General features: G+C 54.0%; 1 protein-coding gene across 1 annotated transcript; it reads left to right on the plus strand.

Moving 5' to 3' along the window:
• On the plus strand, positions 1-27,002 carry ARF1 (ARF GTPase 1). Its single transcript, XM_073677180.1, has 5 exons — positions 1-170; positions 8,913-9,098; positions 9,173-9,283; positions 24,628-24,752; positions 24,837-27,002. Exons 2-5 carry the CDS (start codon positions 8,951-8,953, stop codon positions 24,996-24,998), a joined length of 546 nt encoding a protein of 181 aa, XP_073533281.1. The 5' UTR covers positions 1-170; positions 8,913-8,950; the 3' UTR covers positions 24,999-27,002.
• Positions 27,003-27,341: the final 339 nt, after the last annotated feature.

Consider the following 27,341-nt stretch of genomic DNA (forward strand, 5'->3'; position numbering starts at 1 on the left):
GTTAATGACGCACGCACGGGACGCAGCGCGTACTCTCCTCTGACGTGGCCGCCGGGATCCGCCATCTTGTTGCGGACAAACCAACGCCTCACAGACACGGAAAACGGACGGGGAGCTGCCGAGAGACGGACGGGGCGGGAGACGAGCGCAGCCATCCGCGACGGAGAGAGGTGAGATGACGAGGAAGATGCGCTGAGGCCGGGGGAGACGGAGGAAAGACGGGGGAATTACATCATGGAGTAGACCGGTGGAGGGGAGGCCGAGGAAGATGGTCCGTGAGCCGGCTGAGGTGGCCGGAGGGGAGGCCGTGAACCGGCTGAGGTGGCCGGAGGGGAAGGCCGTGAGGCGGCTGAGGTGGCCGGAGGGGAAGGCCGTGAGCCGGCTGAGGTGGCCGGAGGGGAGGCCGTGAGGCGGCTGAGGTGGCCGGAGGGGAGGCCGTGAGGTGGCCGGAGGGGAGGCCGTGAGGCGGCTGAGGTGGCCGGAGGGGAGGCCGTGAGGTGGCCGGAGGGGAGGCCGTGAGGCGGCTGAGGTGGCCGGAGGGGAGGCCGTGAGGTGGCCGGAGGGGAAGGCCGTGAGGTGGCCGGAGGGGAAGGCCGTGAGGTGGCCGGAGGGGAAGGCCGTGAGGTGGCCGGAGGGGAAGGCCGTGAGGTGGCCGGAGGGGAAGGCCGTGAGGTGGCCGGAGGGGAAGGCCGTGAGGTGGCCGGAGGGGAAGGCCGTGAGGTGGCCGGAGGGGAAGGCCGTGAGGTGGCCGGAGGGGAAGGCCGTGAGGTGGCCGGAGGGGAAGGCCGTGAGGCGGCTGAGGTGGCCGGAGGGGAAGGCCGTGAGGCGGCTGAGGTGGCCGGAGGGGAGGCCGTGAGGCGGCTGAGGTGGCCGGAGGGGAAGGCCGTGAGGCGGCTGAGGTGGCCGGAGGGGAAGGCCGTGAGGCGGCTGAGGTGGCCGGAGGGGAAGGCCGTGAGGCGGCTGAGGTGGCCGGAGGGGAAGGCCGTGAGGCGGCTGAGGTGGCCGGAGGGGAAGGCCGTGAGGCGGCTGAGGTGGCCGGAGGGGAGGCCGTGAGGTGGCCGGAGGGGAAGGCCGTGAGGTGGCCGGAGGGGAAGGCCGTGAGGTGGCCGGAGGGGAAGGCCGTGAGGCGGCTGAGGTGGCCGGAGGGGAGGCCGTGAGGTGGCCGGAGGGGAAGGCCGTGAGGTGGCCGGAGGGGAAGGCCGTGAGGCGGCCGGAGGGGAAGGCCGTGAGGCGGCCGGAGGGGAAGGCCGTGAGGCGGCCGGAGGGGAAGGCCGTGAGGCGGCCGGAGGGGAAGGCCGTGAGGCGGCCGGAGGGGAAGGCCGTGAGGCGGCCGGAGGGGAAGGCCGTGAGGCGGCCGGAGGGGAAGGCCGTGAGGCGGCCGGAGGGGAAGGCCGTGAGGCGGCCGGAGGGGAAGGCCGTGAGGCGGCTGAGGCGGCCGGAGGGGAAGGCCGTGAGGCGGCTGAGGCGGCCGGAGGGGAAGGCCGTGAGGCGGCTGAGGCGGCCGGAGGGGAAGGCCGTGAGGCGGCTGAGGCGGCCGGAGGGGAAGGCCGTGAGGCGGCCGGAGGGGAAGGCCGTGAGGCGGCCGGAGGGGAAGGCCGTGAGGCGGCCGGAGGGGAAGGCCGTGAGGCGGCCGGAGGGGAAGGCCGTGAGGCGGCTGAGGCGGCCGGAGGGGAAGGCCGTGAGGCGGCCGGAGGGGAAGGCCGTGAGGCGGCCGGAGGGGAAGGCCGTGAGGCGGCCGGAGGGGAAGGCCGTGAAGCGGCCCACCTGAAAGGTCCTGGAATTGCTGGTGCAGAAGGTCCTGCAGCCTCTGCTCAGTCTGGACAGCGTCCTCTCCTGCTCTGCATCGATCACCTAGATCAGTGTCAGACAGGTGTCGGGGTTCTCCTCCTCCAGAATATAAGACGCACACAATTTAACAAGAGTTTTTCTTGTTAAAAATAAGTCTTAGTCTGAAAATGCGATAGTTTATGGGATGGAGACTCTGTGGCTTTTTGGGACTGCCCTGCGGTGTAGAATGAGGGGTCCCGTGCTCCGCCTGTGGTGCCACTGACGGCATTAGATCCGTAGTAAGGAGACTTCAGTTTATGCCGTTTGCTTTTCCTTTGTGTAGACGCACGGGGCTGTGCACATACGGCTTCTCCAGTCGTCCTGCGGCCGTGGGTGACTCTTCTTATTCATCGGTTCCCCTGGGGATGTCGGCTCAGTTCGCACTAGTGGTTTGTATTTGGACCCCAAAGTGCTCAGTGTTAATGTCGATAGTCCCACGGTGTCCACAACACTGATAAAGAACACTTCTCCTACTGCTCAGGCCTGAAGGGCGACACGGACACCGGGTAAATGAGGTGTACGGACTATTAAGGGTTATTTCCTCCAGGGCTGTGGAGTCGGTATGAAATGGACCGACTCCTATAATATCTAATACATTGGGTGCAGTAGTTCAGTGCAGTTTGTGGGGAATATTTTTTCATAAGAATTTGGGAAAGTTATGAAATGTCCTATAAATGTCTGTCCTATTCCTGATCTCAGGGTCTGGACGTTTAGCTGAGATGAATCTGTGCTGCAGTAAATTCATCACTTACACATGAGCCGTGTATGAGGGGGGCCGTGTATGAGGGGGGCCGTGTATGAGGGGGGCCGTGTATGAGGGGGCCGTGTATGAGGGAGCTGGGGCCGTGGCGTACCAACTCCACAGCCCTGATTTCCTCCCACCCAAAAAAATCGCCACAAGTTATCTATCCATGCATATTAAGACTCCTACTCCTGGGACCCCTGCGATCCTGACAATGGGCCTGTGCAGGAAGTGATGGTGCGCATGCGCGACCTTGAATGAAGCACCCGGCCTTTCTCCCATTCACAATGAATGGAGGTTGAGCGTGCGCAGCTCCGCGACTTTCCAGGCCGGGCTGCAGAGTGCTGATCTCGGTGGTCGCTAGGTGTCCCGTGGTCAAACGCTCAGTGAGTTGTAGGAAAAGCAAAATGAGAATGTACATTATTCTTATCTTTAGTTTGTTTTTGTTTTTTCAGTGACTCCTTTCACTTTCCATAAAAAAGTGTGAAAAAATGGGGAAAACAAACTCATTATGGGGTGAATCACCCACCGGGGATTCTGCTGACAGGTTGGGACGTCTGATGTCATTCTGATTGACAGCCGGCTCCCCCAGTGTGGCAGTGGGGATCCAGCAATCAGAATGACGTCGGAAGTCCCGACCCGTCGATTGTGGAGCAGAAAAGAAGCCTCCGCTCTGTGGCTGTGATGCCAGCAGAGGCTTCTGAATCCCCGGCAGGAGCTGTCTGTGACCGCTCTGTACCGGAGAAGAACGGCGACGTGCACAACAGTCAGTTGCAATTACCCGCCCCTGGGGGCCCATAAAAGTTTTTATAATTACCTTCTGTTGCAGTTACTGCCTGAGAGTGGCGCTATCGGTGGCCGCTCACTGGCATCACGTGACCCGCGCTGATGTCAAGTGAGGTGTGACATCAGAGATGTGGTCCCCGCTGTGGATGCTGGGTTGTGGGTGGGGTTACCCAGCATCCACCGTGCGCTTTCCCTATAAATGGGGAGAGGGACGCGCGGTGGATGCTGGGTGTGACGCGGGGAGTAACCCCACCCACAACCCAGCATCCACCTGTGGACCCCCGGCTTCATCCGGAACCATGACGTGACACCAGCGGATGTCAGAGCCGGCTGCGGCCAGTGATGGCGCCCCTCACAGGCAGTACCTGCAACAGAAGGTAATTACAAAAAGGCTTAGAGGCCCCGGGGGAATACATTAGGGGGATAATATAAAGTAGTGGACAACTCCTTTAAGTTTCGGATATCCCCTTTAAATATCTGTAGGTCAGGACGATGACTAGGCCAAATCTAAATGAAATGTAGAATATTTTTTGCTTTAAAAAAAAAAAAAAAAAAAAAAAGCTGTTAATCTGCAGGTTTATGGAGTTTTTTCACATGGCAGGGTCATTTTAAGTCACAGAAGATGAGGCAAATTAAACGTGTATTTTTCACATCACAGGTTCCTTTCATTCATTTCCCATGGAGCGGTGTGAGTGGTGTTTTTATCGGTCGACCATGACAGCACCAAGGACAGGAAACCTACAGGCTTAAGAGGGGCGGCCCTCTCCCTCGCCTCTGTTTGGTTTCCTGTCCTTGATGGAGGGAACCTATAGCAGGCTCATGGAAGATCTTCGTATGAAGTTGGATATGGCTGTCGAACAGCGCCCCTATCTGGGATCGGCAGCTCCAGTGTCAGCTATGCAGGTGCACCCCTATCTGGGGAATGCACAGCATCCTTGCACCAGATAGCATTGGGAGCTGCGCCCCTATCTGGGTTGGCAGCCCTAACCTCACCTGCTACAGCCAGGTCTGTGCCCCTATCGGGGGGGGGGGGGCTGCCCCTGGACTGGTCTGGACCGCAGTGGGACTGTGTCCCTATCTGGGGTGGCAAGCCCACCAACGCCCTGAAGATGATGGCTGGTTGCGTGGGGTGCCATTCACATCGACCCCCGGCGGAGAGTGGCGCTCTGGATATTCTGGGGGGCTGCGTCCCTGTCTGGGAAAACAGGCCCGATCATCCCCCTGGAGCGGCCGCGGCTGGAGCATCTGTGTCCTAGGGGCGTGTGATTCCGGCCTCCTCCTGTGAGTCGCGGCTTGATGATGTCGCCGCGCCTCGGGGCGGTCACGTGACCGGGACCCGGAATTCCGGTCACGTTCATCTCTAATCGCAAGTATAAGTGCGGTACTAACCGCGTCGACATCCCTTGTCTAAAGAAAAAAATATATACCGTATATTCCGGCGTATAAGACGACCTGGTGTATAAGACGACCCCCCTACTTTCCTGTTAAAATATAGAGTTTAGGATATATTCACCGTATAAGACTACCCCTTTTCCAACGCATACCAAACACCGGTAAAAATTTAAAAAAAACAGATTTGAATTTAACATGGTCCTTTTTTAATTTAAATTCTTATGACATGCAGGTATATAGCAGGAAAACTGTCACTCATAAACATATTAAAATAGGGGGGACCCCACGTCATTTTTTGGGGGGGTCCCCCATTCTAATAGCTAGTAAAGGCTAGGTATTCAGCTGGAGGCTGATATTAGTAGCCTGGGAAGCTCCGTGGGTATTACCCCCTTCCCAGGCTTCAAACATCTGCCCCAGCCGTCTGCTTAACCTCCGCTAGAGACTATAATGATGGTGGATCCCACGCCAATTTTCTTCTTAAAAAATCCTTTATTTTAACACTAAATGACAATTGAGGGGTTAATAAAGATGCAGTCCCTAAATTATTATTAATTTTGTAATTAATTTTTCCCAAAAATGTTGACGTGGGGCTTCGCCATATTTTTGTGTCCAGCCAGGTACAGCAGGCAGGAACGGGCTGCCCCCAACCACCAGCTGCCTATTTGTACCTGGCCGGACACAACAATATAGGGAAGCCCTTTTTTTCTTAATTATTTCATGAATTTCATGAAATAATTTAAAAAAAAAAAAAAGACGTGGGGCTTCGCCCTATTTTTGTGTCCAGCCAGGTACAACTAGGCAGCTGGGGGCTGGAATCTGCAGCGCAGGGAGACCCAAGCTTTCTGGGCCCCCCCCGCTGCAAATTGCAGTCCGCAGCCACCCCGGAAAATGGCGCGTTCATAGAAGCGCCATCTTCTGGCGCTGTACCCAACTCATCCAGGGCCCTGGTGCGGTGGCTCACTGGGTAATAAAGGGGTTAGGGCCAGCTTGGCATTATCAGCTGGCCCTAAGCCCGAAATTCATGGGGTCACGCCAATATTAGACATGACCACCATGAATTTCTAGTAAAGTAATTAAAAAAAACACAAACACCCAGAATAAAGTCCTTTAATTGAAATAAAGACACAATTTTTTAATGTTCTAAATTAAACCATACTTACCATCACGCCCATTCCAGCTGAAGCCAACGATCTCCTGCAATAAAAGTAAAATAATAAAGCAACCTCATCCTTACCTCTCCATGGTTCCCAGGACCGGTCCAGCTCTGCTACATTCACATGACAGGCTGCACCGCAGCAGAACGCTGCCATCCAGCCTGTCATCCCGCAGACACTGAGAAGCGCAGGCATGCTTGTGCTCCTCAGTGTCTGACTGTGACGGCATCCAGATGAGCCGAGATCATGTCCAATGAACTCGGCTCACCTCATGCACGTCACTGACAGCGTGGGAAAATTCTCCTGCACTCAGCGCTTCAGCGTGAGAATTTTCCCACGCTGTCAGTGACGTGCATGAGGTGAGTTCATCTCCAATGAACTCAGCTCACCTCATGCACGTCACTGACAGCGTGGGAAAATTCTCCTGCTCCCCGCATGCGCAGTAGAAGTTTCCCACGCTGTCAGTGACGGACGTCCAGGAGGTGAGCTGAGTTCATTGTCGGCTCATCTGGATGCCGTCACAGCCAGACACTGAGGAGCGCAAGCATGCCTGCGCTTCTCAGTGTCTGCGGGATGACAGGCTGGATGACAGCGTTCTGCTGCGGTCCAGCCTGTCATCTCGATGTAGCAGAGCTGAAGCTGTCCTGGGAACCATGAAAAGGTAAGGATGAGGTTGCTTTATTATTTTACTTTTATTGCAGGAGATCGTTGGCTTCAGCTGGAATGGGCGTGACGGTAAGTATGGTTTAATTTAGAACAATAAAGAATTGTGTTTATTTCAATTAAAGGACTTTATTCTGGGTGTTTGTGTTTTTTTTAACTTTTACTATGGGGTTAGTAATGGGGGTGTCTTATAGACGCCTCTCCATTACTAACCTGGGCTTGATGTCAGCTGGCATTATAAGCTGACATCAACCCCAGCCCTATTACCCCACTGCCACCGCTACAGGGCAGTGGGAAGAGCGAGGCTAAGTGCCAGAATTGGCGCATCCTATGGATGCGCCATTTCAGGGGCGGCTGACGGCTGGTGTTTCTAGCCTGGGAGGGGGCCAATATTCATGGCACCCTTCCTGAGCTATTAATATCAGCCCCCAGCTGTCTGCCTAGCCTTTGCTAGCTATTAAAATAGGGGGGACCCCACGTCATTTTTTTGGGATCCCCCATTTTAATAGCTAGTAAAGGCTAGGTATTCAGCTGGGGGCTGATATTAGTAGCCTGGGAAGCTCCGTGGGTATTACCCCCTTCCCAGGCTTCAAACATCTGCCCCAGCCGTCTGCTTAACCTCCGCTAGAGACTAAAATTAAGGGGAACCCCACGCCAATTTTTTTTAAAATAAATCCGTTATTTTAACACTAGATGACAAGTACAGTAACCAACACTGTCACTGTACTTCATATATATGTGACTGACATGTTTCTATCTATCTAATCTATGTGTGAAGCTCTATTCTTTCTGTTATAAATTGTCGGGTACCGCTGCTGAATTGCCGGCCGGCTTTTTTAAAGAGACGGTGCATGAAAACACTAATATTTGTTTTAATAAATCCTTTACACTAAATGACAAGTACAGTAAGCAACACTATCACTGTACTTCATATATATGTGACTGACATGTTTCTATCTATCTAATCTATGTGTGATGCTCTATTCTTTCTATTCTAAATTGTCGGGTGCCGGCTTATGCCGCTGCTGAATTGCCGGCTTTTCATATATTGTCACAGAAGCGATGCGAACTTCCCTGCTCCGGACACAGCGCAGCGCTTCTGTGACAAGTGAAAGCTGTCGGCACAGAAGCCCTGCGCTGTGTCCGGAGCTGGGAATACGCAGCGATGTGTCCGTTTCAGCACAGAAGCGCTGACTGTCTGGACCTACCGCCGCCGTATTTTAACTCCCTCCACCTTATATTAACTCCGACATGGCAGGGATACGGCCACGGCAGCTTATTAACACCCCCAGAGTATCCCCGCATGTCAATTTCTGAAAGTTCAAAAGCATTACCGGCGTATAAGACGACCCCAGACTAGACAGAAGATTTTTCAGTCTTCAAAAGTCGTCTTATACGCCGGAATATACGGTATATAATTAAATACAAACAGGTGATTGGGATTAATGTAAGGGGAACAGGTGCTGCTATTTAACTGGCCCAAGCACCACTGTTCGGGGCTTCTCAGCTTCACTTCTCCCTATCATGGAGACTGGTAGTGAGCAGCAGCAAGTTCAGTAGCCGCCATCTTCACCATCTCAGCGGCCTCTGATCGCTCCTGTGTAACCATTTAGGTTCTTCGATCAGTTGCTGCTAATGACCTGTAAATAGCATATCCACTGATGGTTGTGGTGGCCGCCGGGGGAACAGCTGGTGGCCGCCGGGGGAACGGCTGGTGGCCGCCGGGGGAACGGCTGGTGGCCGCCATCTTTGTCCTTTTGTGAGGCTCAATCAGGGACTGAACTTCACAGGTCGTCATTTTTACTATGTATAGAACAAGCATTTAGAGGATCGCGGGATTAATACAAAAAAATATATAAAAAATGTTCTTTTCCTTCAGTAATGATAAATAGTAAGCGTAGTGGTGTCACCACGTCTGTAAAAGGCCGATCTATCAAAATATTAAATTAACCCGAACTGTAAATGCTGTAACAAGAAGGTATTGAAACTCCAGAATTGCAGCGTTTACTTTGTCGATGCACCTTTCTAAAAAGAAACAAAAATGGAATAAAAAAAAATGGTCAAAACGTTGTATCCACCCCAAAATGGTGTTAATTAAACGTCAGCTCGGCACGGAAAAAAACGCATCACACGGCAACAAAAAAAGTTATGGTTTTTGGAAGAAGGGGGGGGGGGGGGGGGGGGGATCATTAAAGGGGTTAAACGGAATGTTTCGGCAAATGTATTGATGAAGTTTACACGGATGCGTCTCGTACTGTTGCTCCTTGTCTGCCGCCTCCGCTTTACCACAACATTATTTGCTGCTCACAGAACTGTTGTAGTAATTTCACGGATTTGTTTCTTTGCAGGTTTTTCTTGCCACACCTGAGACTCTCACATTTCCAACATGGGGAATATGTTTGCCAATCTGTTCAAAGGCCTTTTTGGCAAGAAAGAGATGAGGATCCTCATGGTCGGTCTGGACGCTGCCGGCAAGACCACTATATTGTATAAGCTGAAGCTGGGAGAGATTGTGACCACAATCCCCACAATAGGTAAGTGCCCCCCGCTAATCCACTGTCACAACTTTTGTTGTGATAGAGACGATGACCACCTCCTTCTCTTTCAGGTTTTAATGTAGAGACTGTAGAATATAAGAACATCAGCTTCACAGTATGGGACGTGGGCGGGCAGGACAAGATCAGACCTCTCTGGCGCCACTACTTCCAGAACACACAAGGTAGGTGATGCTGCAGAAGACGTGGGCTGCGGGGGGTGGGGCTGTAGGGTGAGGAGGTGTGGTCTACAGAAGGCCTGGGCTGCAGGGGTGGGGCTGTAGGGTGGGGATGTGTGGTCTACAGAAAGTGGGGCTGTAGAGTGAGGTGTGGTCTACAGAATGCGTGTGCTGCAGGGGGTGTGGCTGTAAAGTGAGGAGGTGTGGTCTACAGAAGGCAGGGGTGGGGCTGTATGGTGAGGAGGTGTGGTCTACAGAAGGCGTGGGCTGCAGGGGGTGTGGTTGTAAAGTGAGGAGGTGTGGTCTACAGAAGGCACGGGGGGTGGGGCTGTAGGGTAAGGAGGTGTGGTCTACAGAAGGCAGGGGGTGGAGCTGTAGGGTGAGGAGGTGTGGTCTACAGAAGGCGTGGGCTGCAGAAGGAAGGGGGCGAGTGCTTCAGGGCCTGGGAGGCAGGGGGCGAGTGTTTCAGGGTCCGGGAGGCAGTGACTGCATGGGCTGCAGTGGGCGAGTGCTTCAGGGTCCGGGAGGCAGTGACTGCATGGGCTGCAGGGGGCGAGTGCTTCATGGGCCGGGAGGCAGTGACTGCATGGGCTGCAGGGGGCGAGTGCTTCATGGGCCGGGAGGCAGTGACTGCATGGGCTGCAGGGGGCGAGTGCTTCATGGGCCGGGAGGCAGTGACTGCATGGGCTGCAGGGGGCGAGTGCTTCATGGGCCGGGAGGCAGTGACTGCATGGGCTGCAGGGGGCGAGTGCTTCATGGGCTGGGAGGCAGTGAGTGCATGGGCTGCAGGGGGCGAGTGCTTCATGGGCCGGGAGGCAGTGAGTGCATGGGCTGCAGGGGGCGAGTGCTTCATGGGCCGGGAGGCAGTGAGTGCATGGGCTGCAGGGGGCGAGTGCTTCATGGGCCGGGAGGCAGTGAGTGCATGGGCTGCAGGGGGCGAGTGCTTCATGGGCCGGGAGGCAGTGAGTGCATGGGCTGCAGGGGGCGAGTGCTTCATGGGCCGAGAGGCAGTGAGTGCATGGGCTGCAGGGGGCGAGTGCTTCATGGGCCGGGAGGCAGTGAGTGCATGGGCTGCAGGGGGCGAGTGCTTCATGGGCCGGGAGGCAGTAAGTGCATGGGCTGCAGGGGGCGAGTGCTTCATGGGCCGGGAGGCAGTGAGTGCATGGGCTGCAGGGGGCGAGTGCTTCATGGGCCGGGAGGCAGTGAGTGCATGGGCTGCAGGGGGCGAGTGCTTCATGGGCCGGGAGGCAGTGAGTGCATGGGCTGCAGGGGGCGAGTGCTTCATGGGCCGGGAGGCAGTGAGTGCATGGGCTGCAGGGGGCGAGTGCTTCATGGGCCGGGAGGCAGTGAGTGCATGGGCTGCAGGGGGCGAGTGCTTCATGGGCCGGGAGGCAGTGGGTGCATGGGCTGCAGGGGGCGAGTGCTTCATGGGCCGAGAGGCAGTGAGTGCATGGGCTGCAGGGGGCGAGTGCTTCATGGGCCGAGAGTCAGGGGGCGAGTGCTTTATGGGCCGAGAGGCGCGGGGCGAGTGCTTCATGGGCCGAGAGGCAGTGAGTGCATGGGCTGCAGGGGGGCGAGTGCTTCATGGGCTGCAGGGGGCGAACATCTCGGGACAGATAGTTGCCTAATCTTGGTACTGTTGAGGGAGCAGGGTACCAGGCGTCCCCAACTCTCAATTTTAGGGGGGCTGAGTGCTGGCTGCTCTTCCTCGATTTGTGAGCAGTGACATTTTCTTTGCCTTTGTGTCTTGTATGGGGCTCTAGGACATTGATGTACGCCTGTTGTGATTCTCTCTTCGTCCATTTAAAGGGATCGTCAAGTCTTAACCCCTTCGCAACCCTGCGATTTTCTGTTTTTGCATTTTCGTTTTTTGCTCCCCTTTTTCCCAGAACCATAGCATTTTTATTTTTTGGGCAATATGGCCGTGTGAGGGCTTATTTTTTGCGGGACTAGTTGTACTTTTCAACGCCATTACTAGTTTTACCATATCGTGTACAGGAAAACGGGGGGGGAAGATTGCAAATGCGGTGAAATTGCCAAAAAAGTGCAATACAACAGATGTTTTTTTTATTTTTCTTTCCACATTCACTGAATGCCAAAACTGAGCTGCCATTATTATTCTCCAGGTCATTACGAGTTCATAGACACCCAACATGTATAGGTTATTTTTTATTTAAGTGGTAAAAATAAATTCCAAAGCTTGCTTAAAAAAAAAGCGCTATTTTACAAGACCCGTAGCGTCTCCATTTTTTGGGCGCGGAACTGAAGTTTTTATTGATACATTTTGCGTTAGACCCGATGTTTTGATCGCCCGTTATTGCATTTTATTGCAATGTTGCGGCAACCAAAAAACGTAATTCTGGCGTTTAGAATTTTTTTTTCTCTTTACGCAGTTTACCGATCAGATTAATTCTTTTTTCATATAGATCGGGCGATTCTGAACGCGACGATACCAAATGTGTGTTTTTTTTATTTATTTTGAATAGGGTGAAAGGGGGGTGATTTAAACTTTTATATATATATATATATTTTTTTTTATATATATATTTTTGAAAACATTTTTTTTTTTTTTTTTGCTTTCTTCTATAGTCTCCATAGGAGACTAGAAGCAGGACTTGTCTGAACGCCTCTGCTACATAGAGGTGATCAGCAGATCACCTGTATGTAGCAGAAATGGTCCTGTGCTGTGAGCGCCGACCACGAGGTGGCACTCATAGCGACCAGGTCATGACAACCACTGGGGTCTGCTGCAGACCCAGGGTTGTCATGCCCACCCATCAGTGATCCAGGGTAAGTGACGCGCTTTCGGCGCGGTGATGTTAAATGCCGCTGTCAGAGATTGACAGCGGCATTTAACATGTGAACAGCCGCGGGTGGATCTCGATTCCACCCGCGGCTGTTGCGGGCACGTCAGCTGTAAGAATCAGCTGACGTGCCCGGTTCAGTGCAGGCTCAGCTCCGGAGCCCGCGCTGAACGGGGTGACAACCTGGTGCGTACTAATACGCCACAAGCTGTAAAGTGGTTAAACTACAAGTCTGCAGTCACTGCAGACCTGTAACTCCTCACATTGCGCACACACTACGTGCCGGCACCAGCAGGGAGCAGTCATGTGGACGCAAGTGTGCGATACATATACTCTGGCCACATTCCGACTAGACTGTTTCCGCCATCACTGAATACACTTGCATTGAGCGAGGCCAGATCCATCCTAACTGGCAAATCGCATACTTGCTTTCACTCTTCCTCCTCTCCTGGCGCTGAGACCAGAGAATACACCCGCACCTGCCGTTAACAGCAGCGACCTGAGCGCCGTCTGATTTCTGATGTTTAGCTCCTGTGACTGCTGCACTCAATGTGTGTGATCCTGAGGGTGTCGCGCTTCATGCGCCCTTCTCGCCCCACCAGTCTGAGATCCTATCGCGGACCTATTATAGGTTACTACGGCCTCCGGGTCATCGGGTACCTGGTGAAGCCCTACCACAGGCTAAGAAATAATAAGTTAAAAAGAAAAAAATGTAAAACTTATACACAACCCCCCCTTTCCCTAGTTTAAAAGTAAAGACATCAGTCCGTGTTAATGCCGCGTCTGTGATGGGTCAATGTACGATATATGATCATGTTAGAATATATATAACAACTAGCTATTGAACCCATTCTACGCCTGGGGAGCCTGCATTTTTATTGCTATATGCCCCCCATATGGCGCCGTGTTCTGCCCCCCACACTGCAAATGTGTCTTCACTAAAATGGCGCCGGATAGCGCCCGAGCGTATGCGCCAATTCCGACGCCGCACTCCTACCTTGGTCTCTGGCCCAAACAGAGGCGCCACGGCACCGCTCCTCCCGGGCAGGTATGTCCTTATGGCGCCGGAGATGGCGGTATACGTTCAGTGTCTACGCACCCCGCGATCTCCGGCGCCATACACTCCTCTTACCTGTAACGGCTCCATGCGGTCTTCTGTCTGAGCAAGCGCAACGCTCCAGTCTATGGAGGCTTCGGACAGAAAGACACATCCCTGATTATATTATAGATTCCTGGTAAAATGAACGATGTTATTCAAGTTTACAACTTTACTTGTATAAAAAAGAAAATAGTTATGGCTCTAGCAAGAAGAGGGAAAAATGAAAGCGCCAAAAAAATAATGAAAATTGCCCAGTCATGAAGGGGTTAAATAACAAACATTATCGGGTGTCTCCTAGCTATGTGCCCGGTGCTTGCTCCTCTCCAGAGACCTGCGTTGCTCCCTGTTTTGGGGCTCCTCACTATTTGTGTGCTCACAGGTGTGTTTCTGCGGCTCCTCACTATTTGTGTGCGCACAGGTGTGTTTCTGCGGCTCCTCAGTATTTGTGCGCGCACAGGTGTGTTTCTGCGGCTCCTCACTATTTGTGTGCGCACAGGTGTGTTTCTGCGGCTCCTCACTATTTGTGTGCGCACAGGTGTGTTTCTGCGGCTCCTCACTATTTGTGTGCGCACAGGTGTGTTTCTGCGGCTCCTCACTATTTGTGTGCGCACAGGTGTGTTTCTGCGGCTCACTATTTGTGCGCGCACAGGTGTGTTTCTGCGGCTCCTCACTATTTGTGTGCGCACAGGTGTGTTTCTGCGGCTCCTCACTATTTGTGTGCTCACAGGTGTGTTTCTGCGGCTCCTCACTATTTGTGTGCGCACAGGTGTTTCTGCGGCTCCTCACTATTTGTGTGCGCACAGGTGTGTTTCTGCGGCTCCTCAGTATTTGTGCGCGCACAGGTGTGTTTCTGCGGCTCCTCACTATTTGTGTGCGCACAGGTGTGTTTCTGCGGCTCCTCAGTATTTGTGTGCGCACAGGTTTCTGCGGCTCCTCACTATTTGTGCACGCACAGGTTTCTGCGGCTCCTCACTATTTGTGTGCGCACAGGTGTGTTTCTGCGGCTCATTACTATTTGTGCGCGCACAGGTGTGTTTCTGCGGCTCATTACTATTTGTGTGCGCACAGGTGTGTTTCTGCGGCTCCTCAGTATTTGTGTGCGCACAGGTTTCTGCGGCTCCTCACTATTTGTGCGCGCACAGGTGTGTTTCTGCGGCTCCTCACTATTTGTGCGCGCACAGGTGTGTTTCTGCGGCTCATTACTATTTGTGCGCGCACAGGTGTGTTTCTGCGGCTCCTCACTATTTGTGTGCGCACAGGTGTGTTTCTGCGGCTCCTCACTATTTGTGTGCGCACAGGTGTGTTTCTGCGGCTCCTCACTATTTGTGTGCGCGCAGGTGTGTTTCTGCGGCTCCTCACTATTTGTGTGCGCGCAGGTGTGTTTCTGCGGCTCCTCACTATTTGTGCGCGCGCAGGTGTGTTTCTGCGGCTCCTCACTATTTGTGCGCGCGCAGGTGTGTTTCTGCGGCTCCTCACTATTTGTGCGCGCGCAGGTGTGTTTCTGCGGCTCCTCACTATTTGTGTGCGCACAGGTGTGTTTCTGCGGCTCCTCACTATTTGTGTGCTCACAGGTGTGTTTCTGCGGCTCCTCACTATTTGTGTGCGCACAGGTGTGTTTCTGCGGCTCCTCACTATTTGTGTGCGCACAGGTGTGTTTCTGCGGCTCCTCACTATTTGTGTGCGCACAGGTGTGTTTCTGCGGCTCCTCACTATTTGTGTGCGCACAGGTGTGTTTCTGCGGCTCCTCACTATTTGTGTGCGCACAGGTGTGTTTCTGCGGCTCCTCACTATTTGTGTGCGCACAGGTGTGTTTCTGCGGCTCCTCACTATTTGTGTGCGCGCAGGTGTGTTTCTGCGGCTCCTCACTATTTGTGTGCGCGCAGGTGTGTTTCTGCGGCTCCTCACTATTTGTGTGCGCGCAGGTGTGTTTCTGCGGCTCCTCACTATTTGTGTGCGCGCAGGTGTGTTTCTGCGGCTCCTCACTATTTGTGCGCGCGCAGGTGTGTTTCTGCGGCTCCTCACTATTTGTGCGCGCGCAGGTGTGTTTCTGCGGCTCCTCACTATTTGTGTGCGCGCAGGTGTTTCTGCGGCTCCTGACTATTTGTGCGCGCACAGGTGTGTTTCTGCGGCTCATTACTATTTGTGTGCGCACAGGTGTTTCTGCGGCTCCTGACTATTTGTGTGCGCACAGATGTTTCTGCGGCGCCTCACTATTTGCGTGCGCACAGGTGTGTTTCTGCGGCTCCTCACTATTTGCGCGCGCACAGGTGTGTTTCTGCGGCTCATTACTATTTGTGTGCGCACAGGTGTGTTTCTGCGGCTCCTCACTATTTGCGCGCGCACAGGTGTGTTTCTGCGGCTCCTCACTATTTGCGCACGCACAGGTGTGTTTCTGCGGCTCCTCACTATTTGTGCGCTCACAGGTGTGTTTCTGCGGCTCCTCACTATTTGTGCGCGCACAGGTGTGTTTCTGCGGCTCCTCACTATTTGTGCGCGCACAGGTGTGTTTCTGCGGCTCATTACTATTTGTGTGCGCACAGGTGTGTTTCTGCGGCTCCTCAGTATTTGTGTGCGCACAGGTTTCTGCGGCTCCTCACTATTTGTGCACGCACAGGTTTCTGCGGCTCCTCACTATTTGTGCACGCACAGGTTTCTGCGGCTCCTCACTATTTGTGCGCGCACAGGTGTGTTTCTGCGGCTCCTCACTATTTGTGCGCGCACAGGTGTGTTTCTGCGGCTCATTACTATTTGTGCGCGCACAGGTGTGTTTCTGCGGCTCCTCACTATTTGTGTGCGCACAGGTGTGTTTCTGCGGCTCCTCACTATTTGTGTGCGCACAGGTGTGTTTCTGCGGCTCCTCACTATTTGTGTGCGCGCAGGTGTGTTTCTGCGGCTCCTCACTATTTGTGTGCGCGCAGGTGTGTTTCTGCGGCTCCTCACTATTTGTGCGCGCGCAGGTGTGTTTCTGCGGCTCCTCACTATTTGTGCGCTCGCAGGTGTGTTTCTGCGGCTCCTCACTATTTGTGTGCGCACAGGTGTGTTTCTGCGGCTCCTCACTATTTGTGTGCGCACAGGTGTGTTTCTGCGGCTCCTGACTATTTGTGCGCGCACAAGTGTGTTTCTGCGGCTCCTCACTATTTGTGTGCGCACAGGTGTGTTTCTGCGGCTCCTCACTATTTGTGTGCGCGCAGGTGTGTTTCTGCGGCTCCTCACTATTTGTGCGCGCGCAGGTGTGTTTCTGCGGCTCCTCACTATTTGTGTGCGCGCAGGTGTGTTTCTGCGGCTCCTCACTATTTGTGTGCTCGCAGGTGTGTTTCTGCGGCTCCTCACTATTTGTGTGCGCACAGGTGTGTTTCTGCGGCTCCTCACTATTTGTGTGCGCACAGGTGTGTTTCTGCGGCTCCTCACTATTTGTGTGCGCACAGGTGTGTTTCTGCGGCTCCTCACTATTTGTGTGCGCACAGGTGTGTTTCTGCGGCTCCTCACTATTTGTGTGCGCGCAGGTGTGTTTCTGCGGCTCCTCACTATTTGTGCGCGCGCAGGTGTGTTTCTGCGGCTCCTCACTATTTGTGTGCGCACAGGTGTGTTTCTGCGGCTCCTCACTATTTGTGCGCGCACAGGTGTGTTTCTGCGGCTCATTACTATTTGTGTGCGCACAGGTGTTTCTGCGGCTCATTACTATTTGTGTGCGCACAGGTGTGTTTCTGCGGCTCCTGACTATTTGTGCGCGCACAGGTGTGTTTCTGCGGCTCATTACTATTTGTGTGCGCACAGGTGTTTCTGCGGCTCCTGACTATTTGTGTGCGCACAGATGTTTCTGCGGCGCCTCACTATTTGCGTGCGCACAGGTGTGTTTCTGCGGCTCCTCACTATTTGCGCGCGCACAGGTGTGTTTCTGCGGCTCCTCACTATTTGTGTGCGCACAGGTTTCTGCGGCTCCTCACTATTTGTGTGCGCACAGGTTTCTGCGGCTCCTCACTATTTGTGTGCGCACAGGTTTCTGCGGCTCCTCACTATTTGTGCGCGTACAGGTGTGTTTCTGCGGCTCCTCACTATTTGTGTGCGTACAGGTGTGTTTCTGCGGCTCCTCACTATTTGTGCGCGCACAGGTGTGTTTCTGCTGCTCTATTTGCGTGCGCACAGGTGTGTTTCTGCGGGTCCTCACTATTTGTGCGCGCACAGGTGTGTTTCTGCGGCTCCTCACTATTTGTGCACGCACAGGTGTGTTTCTGCGGCTCATTACTATTTGTGCGCGCGCAGGTGTGTTTCTGCGGCTCCTCACTATTTGTGTGCGCACAGGTGTGTTTCTGCGGCTCCTCACTATTTGTGTGCTCACAGGTGTGTTTCTGCGGCTCCTCACTATTTGTGTGCGCACAGGTGTGTTTCTGCGGCTCCTCACTATTTGTGTGCGCACAGGTGTGTTTCTGCGGCTCCTCACTATTTGTGTGCGCACAGGTGTGTTTCTGCGGCTCCTCACTATTTGTGTGCGCACAGGTGTGTTTCTGCGGCTCCTCACTATTTGTGTGCGCGCAGGTGTGTTTCTGCGGCTCCTCACTATTTGTGCGCGCGCAGGTGTGTTTCTGCGGCTCCTCACTATTTGTGTGCGCACAGGTGTGTTTCTGCGGCTCCTCACTATTTGTGCGCGCACAGGTGTGTTTCTGCGGCTCATTACTATTTGTGTGCGCACAGGTGTTTCTGCGGCTCCTGACTATTTGTGCGCACAGATGTTTCTGCGGCGCCTCACTATTTGCGTGCGCACAGGTGTGTTTCTGCGGCTCCTCACTATTTGCGCGCGCACAGGTGTGTTTCTGCGGCTCCTCACTATTTGTGTGCGCACAGGTTTCTGCGGCTCCTCACTATTTGTGTGCGCACAGGTTTCTGCGGCTCCTCACTATTTGTGTGCGCACAGGTTTCTGCGGCTCCTCACTATTTGTGCGCGTACAGGTGTGTTTCTGCGGCTCCTCACTATTTGTGTGCGTACAGGTGTGTTTCTGCGGCTCCTCACTATTTGTGCGCGCACAGGTGTGTTTCTGCTGCTCTATTTGCGTGCGCACAGGTGTGTTTCTGCGGGTCCTCACTATTTGTGCGCGCACAGGTGTGTTTCTGCGGCTCCTCACTATTTGTGCACGCACAGGTGTGTTTCTGCGGCTCATTACTATTTGTGTGCGCACAGGTGTGTTTCTGCGGCTCCTCCCTATTTGCGCACGCACAGGTGTGTTTCTGCGGCTCCTCCCTATTTGCGCGCGCACAGGTGTGTTTCTGCGGCTCATTACTATTTGTGCGCGCACAGGTGTGTTTCTGCGGCTCCTCACTATTTGTGCACGCACAGGTGTGTTTCTGCGGCTCATTACTATTTGTGCGCGCACAGGTGTGTTTCTGCGGCTCCTCACTATTTGTGTGCGCACTGGTTTCTGCGGCTCCTCACTATTTGTGTGCGCACAGGTTTCTGCGGCTCCTCACTATTTGTGTGCGTACAGGTGTGTTTCTGCGGTTCCTCACTATTTGTGTGCGTGCAGGTGTGTTTCTGCGGCTCCTCACTATTTGTGTGCTCACAGGTTTCTGCGGCTCCTCACTATTTGTGTGCGTACAGGTGTGTTTCTGCGGCTCCTCACTATTTGTGCGCGCACAGGTGTGTTTCTGCGGCTCATTACTATTTGTGTGCGCACAGGTGTGTTTCTGCGGCTCCTCACTATTTGTGCCCGCACAGGTGTGTCTGCGGCTCCTCACTATTTGTGCGCGCACAGGTGTTTTTCTGCGGCTCCTCACTATTTGTGCGCGCACAGGTGTTTTTCTGCGGCTCCTCACTATTTGTGCGCGCACAGGTGTTTTTCTGCGGCTCCTCACTATTTGTGCGCGCACAGGTGTGTTTCTGCGGCTCCTCACTATTTGTGCGCGCGCATGTGTGTTTCTGCGGCTCCTCACTATTTGTGTGCGCACAGGTTTCTGCTTCTCCTCACTATTTGTGTGCGTGCAGGTGTGTTTCTGCGGCTCCTCACTATTTGTGCGCGCACAGGTGTGTTTCTGCGGCTCCTCACTATTTGTGCGCGCACAGGTGTGTTTCTGCGGCTCCTCACTATTTGTGCGCGCGCAGGTGTGTTTCTGCGGCCCCTGACTTTGTGTGCGCACAGGTTTCTGGGGCTCCTCACTATTTGTGCGCGCGCAGGTGTGTTTCTGCGGCTCCTCACTATTTGTGTGCGCACAGGTTTCTGCGGCTCCTCACTATTTGTGTGCGCACAGGTTTCTGCGGCTCCTCACTATTTGTGCGCGCGCATGTGTGTTTCTGCGGCTCCTCACTATTTGTGTGCGCACAGGTTTCTGCGGCTCCTGACTATTTGTGCGCGCGCAGGTGTGTTTCTGCGGCTCCTCACTATTTGTGTTCGCACAGGTTTCTGCGGCTCCTCACCATTTGTGCGCGCGCAGGTGTGTTTCTGCGGCTCCTCACTATTTGTGCGCGCGCAGGTGTGTTTCTGCGGCTCCTCACTATTTGTGTGCTCACAGGTTTCTGCGGGTCCTCACTATTTGTGCGCGCGCAGGTGTGTTTCTGCGGCTCCTCACTATTTGTGTGCGCACAGGTTTCTGCGGCTCCTCACTATTTGTGTGCGCACAGGTTTCTGCGGCTCCTCACTATTTGTGCGCGCACAGGTGTGTTTCTGCGGCTCCTCACTATTTGTGCGTTCACAGGTGTGTTTCTGCGGCTCCTCACTATTTGTGTGCGCGCAGGTGTGTTTCTGCGGCTCCTCACTATTTGTGTGCGCACAGGTGTGTTTCTGCGGCTCCTCACTATTTGTGTGCGCACAGGTGTGTTTCTGCGGCTCCTCACTATTTGTGTGCGTGCAGGTGTGTTTCTGCGGCTCCTCACTATTTGTGTGCGTGCAGGTGTGTTTCTGCGGCTCCTCACTATTTGTGTGCGCACAGGTTTCTGCGGCTCCTCACTATTTGTGTGCGCACAGGTGTGTTTCTGCGGCTCCTCACTATTTGTGTGCGCACAGGTGTGTTTCTGCGGCTCCTCACTATTTGTGTGCGAGCAGGTGTGTTTCTGCGGCTCCTCACTATTTGTTTGCGTGCAGGTGTGTTTCTGCGGCTCCTCACTATTTGTGTGCGCACAGGTTTCTGCGGCTCCTCACTATTTGTGCGCGCACAGGTGTGTTTCTGCGGCTCCTCACTATTTGTGCGCGCACAGGTGTGTTTCTGCGGCTTCTCACTATTTGTGCGCTCACAGGTGTGTTTCTGCGGCTCCTCACTATTTGTGCGCGCGCAGGTGTGTTTCTGCGGCTCCTCACTATTTGTGTGCGCACAGGTGTGTTTCTGCGGCTCCTCACTATTTGTGTGCGCACAGGTGTGTTTCTGCGGCTCATTACTATTTGTGTGCGCACAGGTGTGTTTCTGCGGCTCCTCACTATTTGTGTGCGCACAGGTGTTTCTGCGGCTCCTCACTATTTGTGTGCGCACAGGTGTGTTTCTGCGGCTCATTACTATTTGTGTGCGCACAGGTGTGTTTCTGCGGCTCCTCACTATTTGTGCGCGCACAGGTGTGTTTCTGCTGCTCTATTTGCGTGCGCACAGGTGTGTTTCTGCGGGTCCTCACTATTTGTGCGCGCACAGGTGTGTTTCTGCGGCTCCTCACTATTTGTGCACGCACAGGTGTGTTTCTGCGGCTCATTACTATTTGTGTGCGCACAGGTGTGTTTCTGCGGCTCCTCCCTATTTGCGCACGCACAGGTGTGTTTCTGCGGCTCCTCCCTATTTGCGCGCGCACAGGTGTGTTTCTGCGGCTCATTACTATTTGTGCGCGCACAGGTGTGTTTCTGCGGCTCCTCACTATTTGTGCACGCACAGGTGTGTTTCTGCGGCTCATTACTATTTGTGCGCGCACAGGTGTGTTTCTGCGGCTCCTCACTATTTGTGTGCGCACTGGTTTCTGCGGCTCCTCACTATTTGTGTGCGCACAGGTTTCTGCGGCTCCTCACTATTTGTGTGCGTACAGGTGTGTTTCTGCGGTTCCTCACTATTTGTGTGCGTGCAGGTGTGTTTCTGCGGCTCCTCACTATTTGTGTGCTCACAGGTTTCTGCGGCTCCTCACTATTTGTGTGCGTACAGGTGTGTTTCTGCGGCTCCTCACTATTTGTGCGCGCACAGGTGTGTTTCTGCGGCTCATTACTATTTGTGTGCGCACAGGTGTGTTTCTGCGGCTCCTCACTATTTGTGCCCGCACAGGTGTGTCTGCGGCTCCTCACTATTTGTGCGCGCACAGGTGTTTTTCTGCGGCTCCTCACTATTTGTGCGCGCACAGGTGTTTTTCTGCGGCTCCTCACTATTTGTGCGCGCACAGGTGTTTTTCTGCGGCTCCTCACTATTTGTGCGCGCACAGGTGTGTTTCTGCGGCTCCTCACTATTTGTGCGCGCGCATGTGTGTTTCTGCGGCTCCTCACTATTTGTGTGCGCACAGGTTTCTGCTTCTCCTCACTATTTGTGTGCGTGCAGGTGTGTTTCTGCGGCTCCTCACTATTTGTGCGCGCACAGGTGTGTTTCTGCGGCTCCTCACTATTTGTGCGCGCACAGGTGTGTTTCTGCGGCTCCTCACTATTTGTGCGCGCGCAGGTGTGTTTCTGCGGCCCCTGACTTTGTGTGCGCACAGGTTTCTGGGGCTCCTCACTATTTGTGCGCGCGCAGGTGTGTTTCTGCGGCTCCTCACTATTTGTGTGCGCACAGGTTTCTGCGGCTCCTCACTATTTGTGTGCGCACAGGTTTCTGCGGCTCCTCACTATTTGTGCGCGCGCATGTGTGTTTCTGCGGCTCCTCACTATTTGTGTGCGCACAGGTTTCTGCGGCTCCTGACTATTTGTGCGCGCGCAGGTGTGTTTCTGCGGCTCCTCACTATTTGTGTTCGCACAGGTTTCTGCGGCTCCTCACCATTTGTGCGCGCGCAGGTGTGTTTCTGCGGCTCCTCACTATTTGTGCGCGCGCAGGTGTGTTTCTGCGGCTCCTCACTATTTGTGTGCTCACAGGTTTCTGCGGGTCCTCACTATTTGTGCGCGCGCAGGTGTGTTTCTGCGGCTCCTCACTATTTGTGTGCGCACAGGTTTCTGCGGCTCCTCACTATTTGTGTGCGCACAGGTTTCTGCGGCTCCTCACTATTTGTGCGCGCACAGGTGTGTTTCTGCGGCTCCTCACTATTTGTGCGTTCACAGGTGTGTTTCTGCGGCTCCTCACTATTTGTGTGCGCGCAGGTGTGTTTCTGCGGCTCCTCACTATTTGTGTGCGCACAGGTGTGTTTCTGCGGCTCCTCACTATTTGTGTGCGCACAGGTGTGTTTCTGCGGCTCCTCACTATTTGTGTGCGTGCAGGTGTGTTTCTGCGGCTCCTCACTATTTGTGTGCGTGCAGGTGTGTTTCTGCGGCTCCTCACTATTTGTGTGCGCACAGGTTTCTGCGGCTCCTCACTATTTGTGTGCGCACAGGTGTGTTTCTGCGGCTCCTCACTATTTGTGTGCGCACAGGTGTGTTTCTGCGGCTCCTCACTATTTGTGTGCGAGCAGGTGTGTTTCTGCGGCTCCTCACTATTTGTTTGCGTGCAGGTGTGTTTCTGCGGCTCCTCACTATTTGTGTGCGCACAGGTTTCTGCGGCTCCTCACTATTTGTGCGCGCACAGGTGTGTTTCTGCGGCTCCTCACTATTTGTGCGCGCACAGGTGTGTTTCTGCGGCTTCTCACTATTTGTGCGCTCACAGGTGTGTTTCTGCGGCTCCTCACTATTTGTGCGCGCGCAGGTGTGTTTCTGCGGCTCCTCACTATTTGTGTGCGCACAGGTGTGTTTCTGCGGCTCCTCACTATTTGTGTGCGCACAGGTGTGTTTCTGCGGCTCATTACTATTTGTGTGCGCACAGGTGTGTTTCTGCGGCTCCTCACTATTTGTGTGCGCACAGGTGTTTCTGCGGCTCCTCACTATTTGTGTGCGCACAGGTGTGTTTCTGCGGCTCATTACTATTTGTGTGCGCACAGGTGTGTTTCTGCGGCTTCTCACTATTTGTGTGCTCACAGGTGTGTTTCTGCGGCTCCTCACTATTTGTGCGCGCACAGGTGTGTTTCTGCGGCTCCTCACTATTTGTGCCCGCACAGGTGTGTCTGCGGCTCCTCACTATTTGTGTGCGCACAGGTGTCTGCGGCTCCTCACTATTTGTGTGCGCACAGGTGTTTTTCTGCGGCTCCTCACTATTTGTGCGCGCACAGGTGTTTTTCTGCGGCTCCTCACTATTTGTGCGCGCACAGGTGTGTTTCTGCGGCTCCTCACTATTTGTGCGCACGCATGTGTGTTTCTGCGGCTCCTCACTATTTGTGTGCGCACAGGTTTCTGCGGCTCCTCACTATTTGTGCGCGCGCAGGTGTGTTTCTGCGGCTCCTCACTATTTGTGTGCGCACAGGTTTCTGCGGCTCCTCACCATTTGTGCGCGCGCAGGTGTGTTTCTGCGGCTCCTCACTATTTGTGCGCGCGCAGGTGTGTTTCTGCGGCTCCTCACTATTTGTGTGCTCACAGGTTTCTGCGGGTCCTCACTATTTGTGCGCGCGCAGGTGTGTTTCTGCGGCTCCTCACTATTTGTGTGCGCACAGGTTTCTGCGGCTCCTCACTATTTGTGTGCGCACAGGTTTCTGCGGCTCCTCACTATTTGTGCGCGCACAGGTGTGTTTCTGCGGCTCCTCACTATTTGTGCGTTCACAGGTGTGTTTCTGCGGCTCCTCACTATTTGTGTGCGCGCAGGTGTGTTTCTGCGGCTCCTCACTATTTGTGTGCGCACAGGTGTGTTTCTGCGGCTCATTACTCTTTGTGTGCGTACAGCTGTGTTTCTGCGGCTCCTCACTATTTGTGTGCGCGCAGGTGTGTTTCTGCGGCTCCTCACTATTTGTGCGCGCACAGGTGTGTTTCTGCGGCTCCTCACTATTTGTGTGCGCACAGGTGTGTTTCTGCGGCTCCTCACTATTTGTGTGCGCACAGGTGTGTTTCTGCGGCTCCTCACTATTTGCGTGCGCACAGGTGTGTTTCTGCGGCTCCTCACTATTTGCGTGCGCACAGGTGTGTTTCTGCGGCTCCTCACTATTTGCGTGCGCACAGGTGTGTTTCTGCGGCTCCTCACTATTTGCATGCGTACAGGTGTGTTTCTGCGGCTCCTCACTATTTGCGTGCGCACAGGTGTGTTTCTGCGGCTCCTCACTATTTGCGTGCGCACAGGTGTGTTTCTGCGGCTCCTCACTATTTGCGTGCGCACAGGTTTCTGCGGCTCCTCACTATTTGTGTGCGTGCAGGTGTGTTTCTGCGGCTCCTCGTTGTGTTTAGCTCCTCCGCTCTGGTTACCGGCTCATCTTCACCTCCAGATTATATACGCGTTGTCTCTCTGATTTGGGGCGGCGCTGCGGCTGATCCCGGCATTGAGTCCTCATGTTTCTTCCCTTTTCCCAGGGCTGATCTTTGTGGTGGACAGCAACGATCGGGAGCGCGTGAACGAGGCCAGGGAGGAGCTGATGAGGATGTTGGCGGAGGACGAGCTCCGGGACGCCGTCTTGCTGGTCTTTGCTAACAAACAGGTTGGTGCCGTAGCGCCGAGCGCTGCTTGTGCTGCTAGATGTGGCCGCGCTGATGGATGACGCAGCCTTTTTTACCCCCTCCAGGATCTTCCCAATGCTATGAATGCAGCAGAAATCACAGACAAGTTAGGACTTCACTCACTCCGACATAGAAACTGGTACATTCAGGCCACCTGCGCCACCAGCGGAGACGGGCTGTATGAAGGACTGGACTGGCTGTCCAATCAGCTCCGGAACCAGAAATGACACACCAATCATCTTCATATTATATATTTTTTTTCTTCCTCTTTTGGGGTATTTTCTTTATTTTTTGTCCTGCCCCATCTTCTCTTCATGCCGCCCTCCTCCTCCTCCTCCTCCTCCTCTTCCTCTTCTTCCTCCGCTTCTATCTAATGTGGCAAACTGTTTGACTTTGCGGCAGTGAGAGCCGCTGTCTGCCCGTCCGTTCCTCCGTCTGTATCGCCCTGTGCTGTACGTGTGGCCATGAAGAGCCCGATACCTTAGGTCTCCTATTTAATGTAAATAGTTACTACTTTTTGTTTCCACTGAGGCAGTTTCTGGTTCTCCTATGCAATATTACGCTCCATTGGGTTTCTTTTTTATGTCATCAGAATACCATGTCCGGGGAGGGAGCTCACATCATCCACCGGGCCCAGGATGCCGTATTTACTATGAAAATGCTCGTTTGTCTTTTAAGAATTAACACTTTGGCCGGTTTACCTCACACAAGGGCGCAGTTTATCCCTGTTGACGCTGCTGGTGGAGGGGCTACACATGGCCATCAGGCAGAGTTCATCCCTGTTGGCCGAGAGGCCACACGTGTATAGTTAGTCAATGTCAGCGCTGGTGGTGGAGGGGCTACACATGGTCGTCAGGCAGAGTTCATCCCTGTTGGCTGAGGGGCCACACGTGTATAGTTAGTCAATGTCAGCGCTGGTGGTGGAGGGGCTACACATGGTCGTCAGGCAGAGTTCATCCCTGTTGGCTGAGGGGCCACACGTGTATAGAGTTAGTCAATGTCAGCGCTGGTGGTGGAGGGGCTACACATGGTCGTCAGGCAGAGTTCATCCCTGTTGGCGGAGGTGCTTCATGCGGGTAGAATTCATCCATGCTTGCACTCCTGGCAGAAGGTCTCTGTTGACTCCATCACAGCAGACTGGTTGGGGCGTGGGGCGTGGGACTGTCACCTTGTTGGGGTCACGAGGGTGCTCAGCTCTCTTTTCGTTGCTTGCATGGTTATCGGCAGCTCCAGTACTTGCGATGCTGCTGGATCTGTCTGCGTTTTGCAGCTGCTTCTGTTTGCGTTCAAGTGATAACTTGGTTAGAAGATGACAAGCCACAAAAGTAAGGAACATGGGCGACTCGTCTGTTGGGTGACACTGGGGCTACATCTGTGTTTCCGGCGGTTATCGCCCGATTTTGCTGCAGTTTTTCCTGGATTTTGGGTTTGCTGGCCTTTGATTTACTTGAATTCACAACCATTTTGTGGAGCTTTGTGCGCCGGTCAGCTCCGGATTTGTTAGCGGTTCCCTACGGAGTTGTGCGCTTTCTGATGGACTACACAGTGGTGAATGTTTGTCTAGTTACTGTCAATCAGTCTAGTCACACGAGGGCAATCAATGTTGTGGTCTCCTGTGCAAGGAGAATCCTGCAGCAAGGACCACCCGTCAGAAGTTCCTCGGGGGCTCGCAGTGTGTTGTATGAGCCGCCATGCATGTACAGATGCGGTGCTCAGGCTTGTTTGCTCCCGTAGCGCTCTCGTGTCAGTGCCTCTGCCGGACATCCTATAAGGTCTGTGCTGGTGTGGAGAAGGTGCTGCGGGGTTGGGTTGTAGACAAGATGTCAGGTTTCCACTTTATTGGTACCCTTATTACTAGGACAGGATTACAAAGGTTGATGGTGGTTGGGCTCGGTCTTCTGGGCGTGTGGCGCTCGTGCCCGTCCAAGCGGCAGTCATTCCTTTCTCCGATCTGGAGTCATTCCCCGGCCGCATGCCTCTTGCTGCAAGGCTCAGATTTGCCATTTGATAATTGAATCCTTTTATTTCCCCTCTTTACTCTGATCAAACACTGAAATGCTGTCGCTGTTGGATCTGGGCTCAGTGGTCGCTGTGCGGACGGGTCCTCTAGTCAGGTGGATTCTCGCTTTCAGTAAATGAATTGTAATCAACCGTTTTGTAAACTTGTTTTCTTTTGGACAAACGAGCACTGTAATTAAAGCTAGTAGAATAAAGTCATCTATTTCACACTCCGAGCGTTGGTCGTCTTCTGTGTCAGCGGTGGACACCGGACTGAAGTGTGGCACAGGTAAACTTGGGAACCATGGCAGCAGTAATCGACTTATAAGATGCAAGAAGCCGTTGGTGATGAACTGGTCTGCGGGCAGTGTTATAGGGATCCAGAATGAAAGGGGTTGTCGGGTGTGTAATGAGCGACCCTCTCCCTGAGCGTCGGCGTCGCGCCGTGTCTGCTGTCTGGAGCGAGCGTCGCGCCGTGTCTGCTGTCTGGAGCGAGCGTCGGCGTCGCGCCGTGTCTGCTGTCTGGAGCGAGCGTCGCGCCGTGTCTGCTGTCTGGAGCGAGCGTCGGCGTC

Source organism: Phyllobates terribilis, unplaced genomic scaffold (genome assembly GCF_046119375.1).
Source record: "Phyllobates terribilis strain yellow unplaced genomic scaffold, ASM4611937v1 Scaffold_4__5_contigs__length_816908805, whole genome shotgun sequence".
Classification (NCBI taxonomy): domain Eukaryota; kingdom Metazoa; phylum Chordata; class Amphibia; order Anura; family Dendrobatidae; genus Phyllobates; species Phyllobates terribilis.

Bases quoted from the DNA above. Each gene is read 5' to 3' on its own strand.
- ARF1 (XM_073677180.1), top strand. From the start codon at position 8,951: ATGGGGAATATGTTTGCCAATCTGTTCAAAGGCCTTTTTGGCAAGAAA. The intron at 9,284-24,627 runs GTAGGTGATGCT...CCCTTTTCCCAG, and splicing joins CTACTTCCAGAACACACAAG to GGCTGATCTTTGTGGTGGAC. The intron at 24,753-24,836 runs GTTGGTGCCGTA...TACCCCCTCCAG, and splicing joins TGGTCTTTGCTAACAAACAG to GATCTTCCCAATGCTATGAA.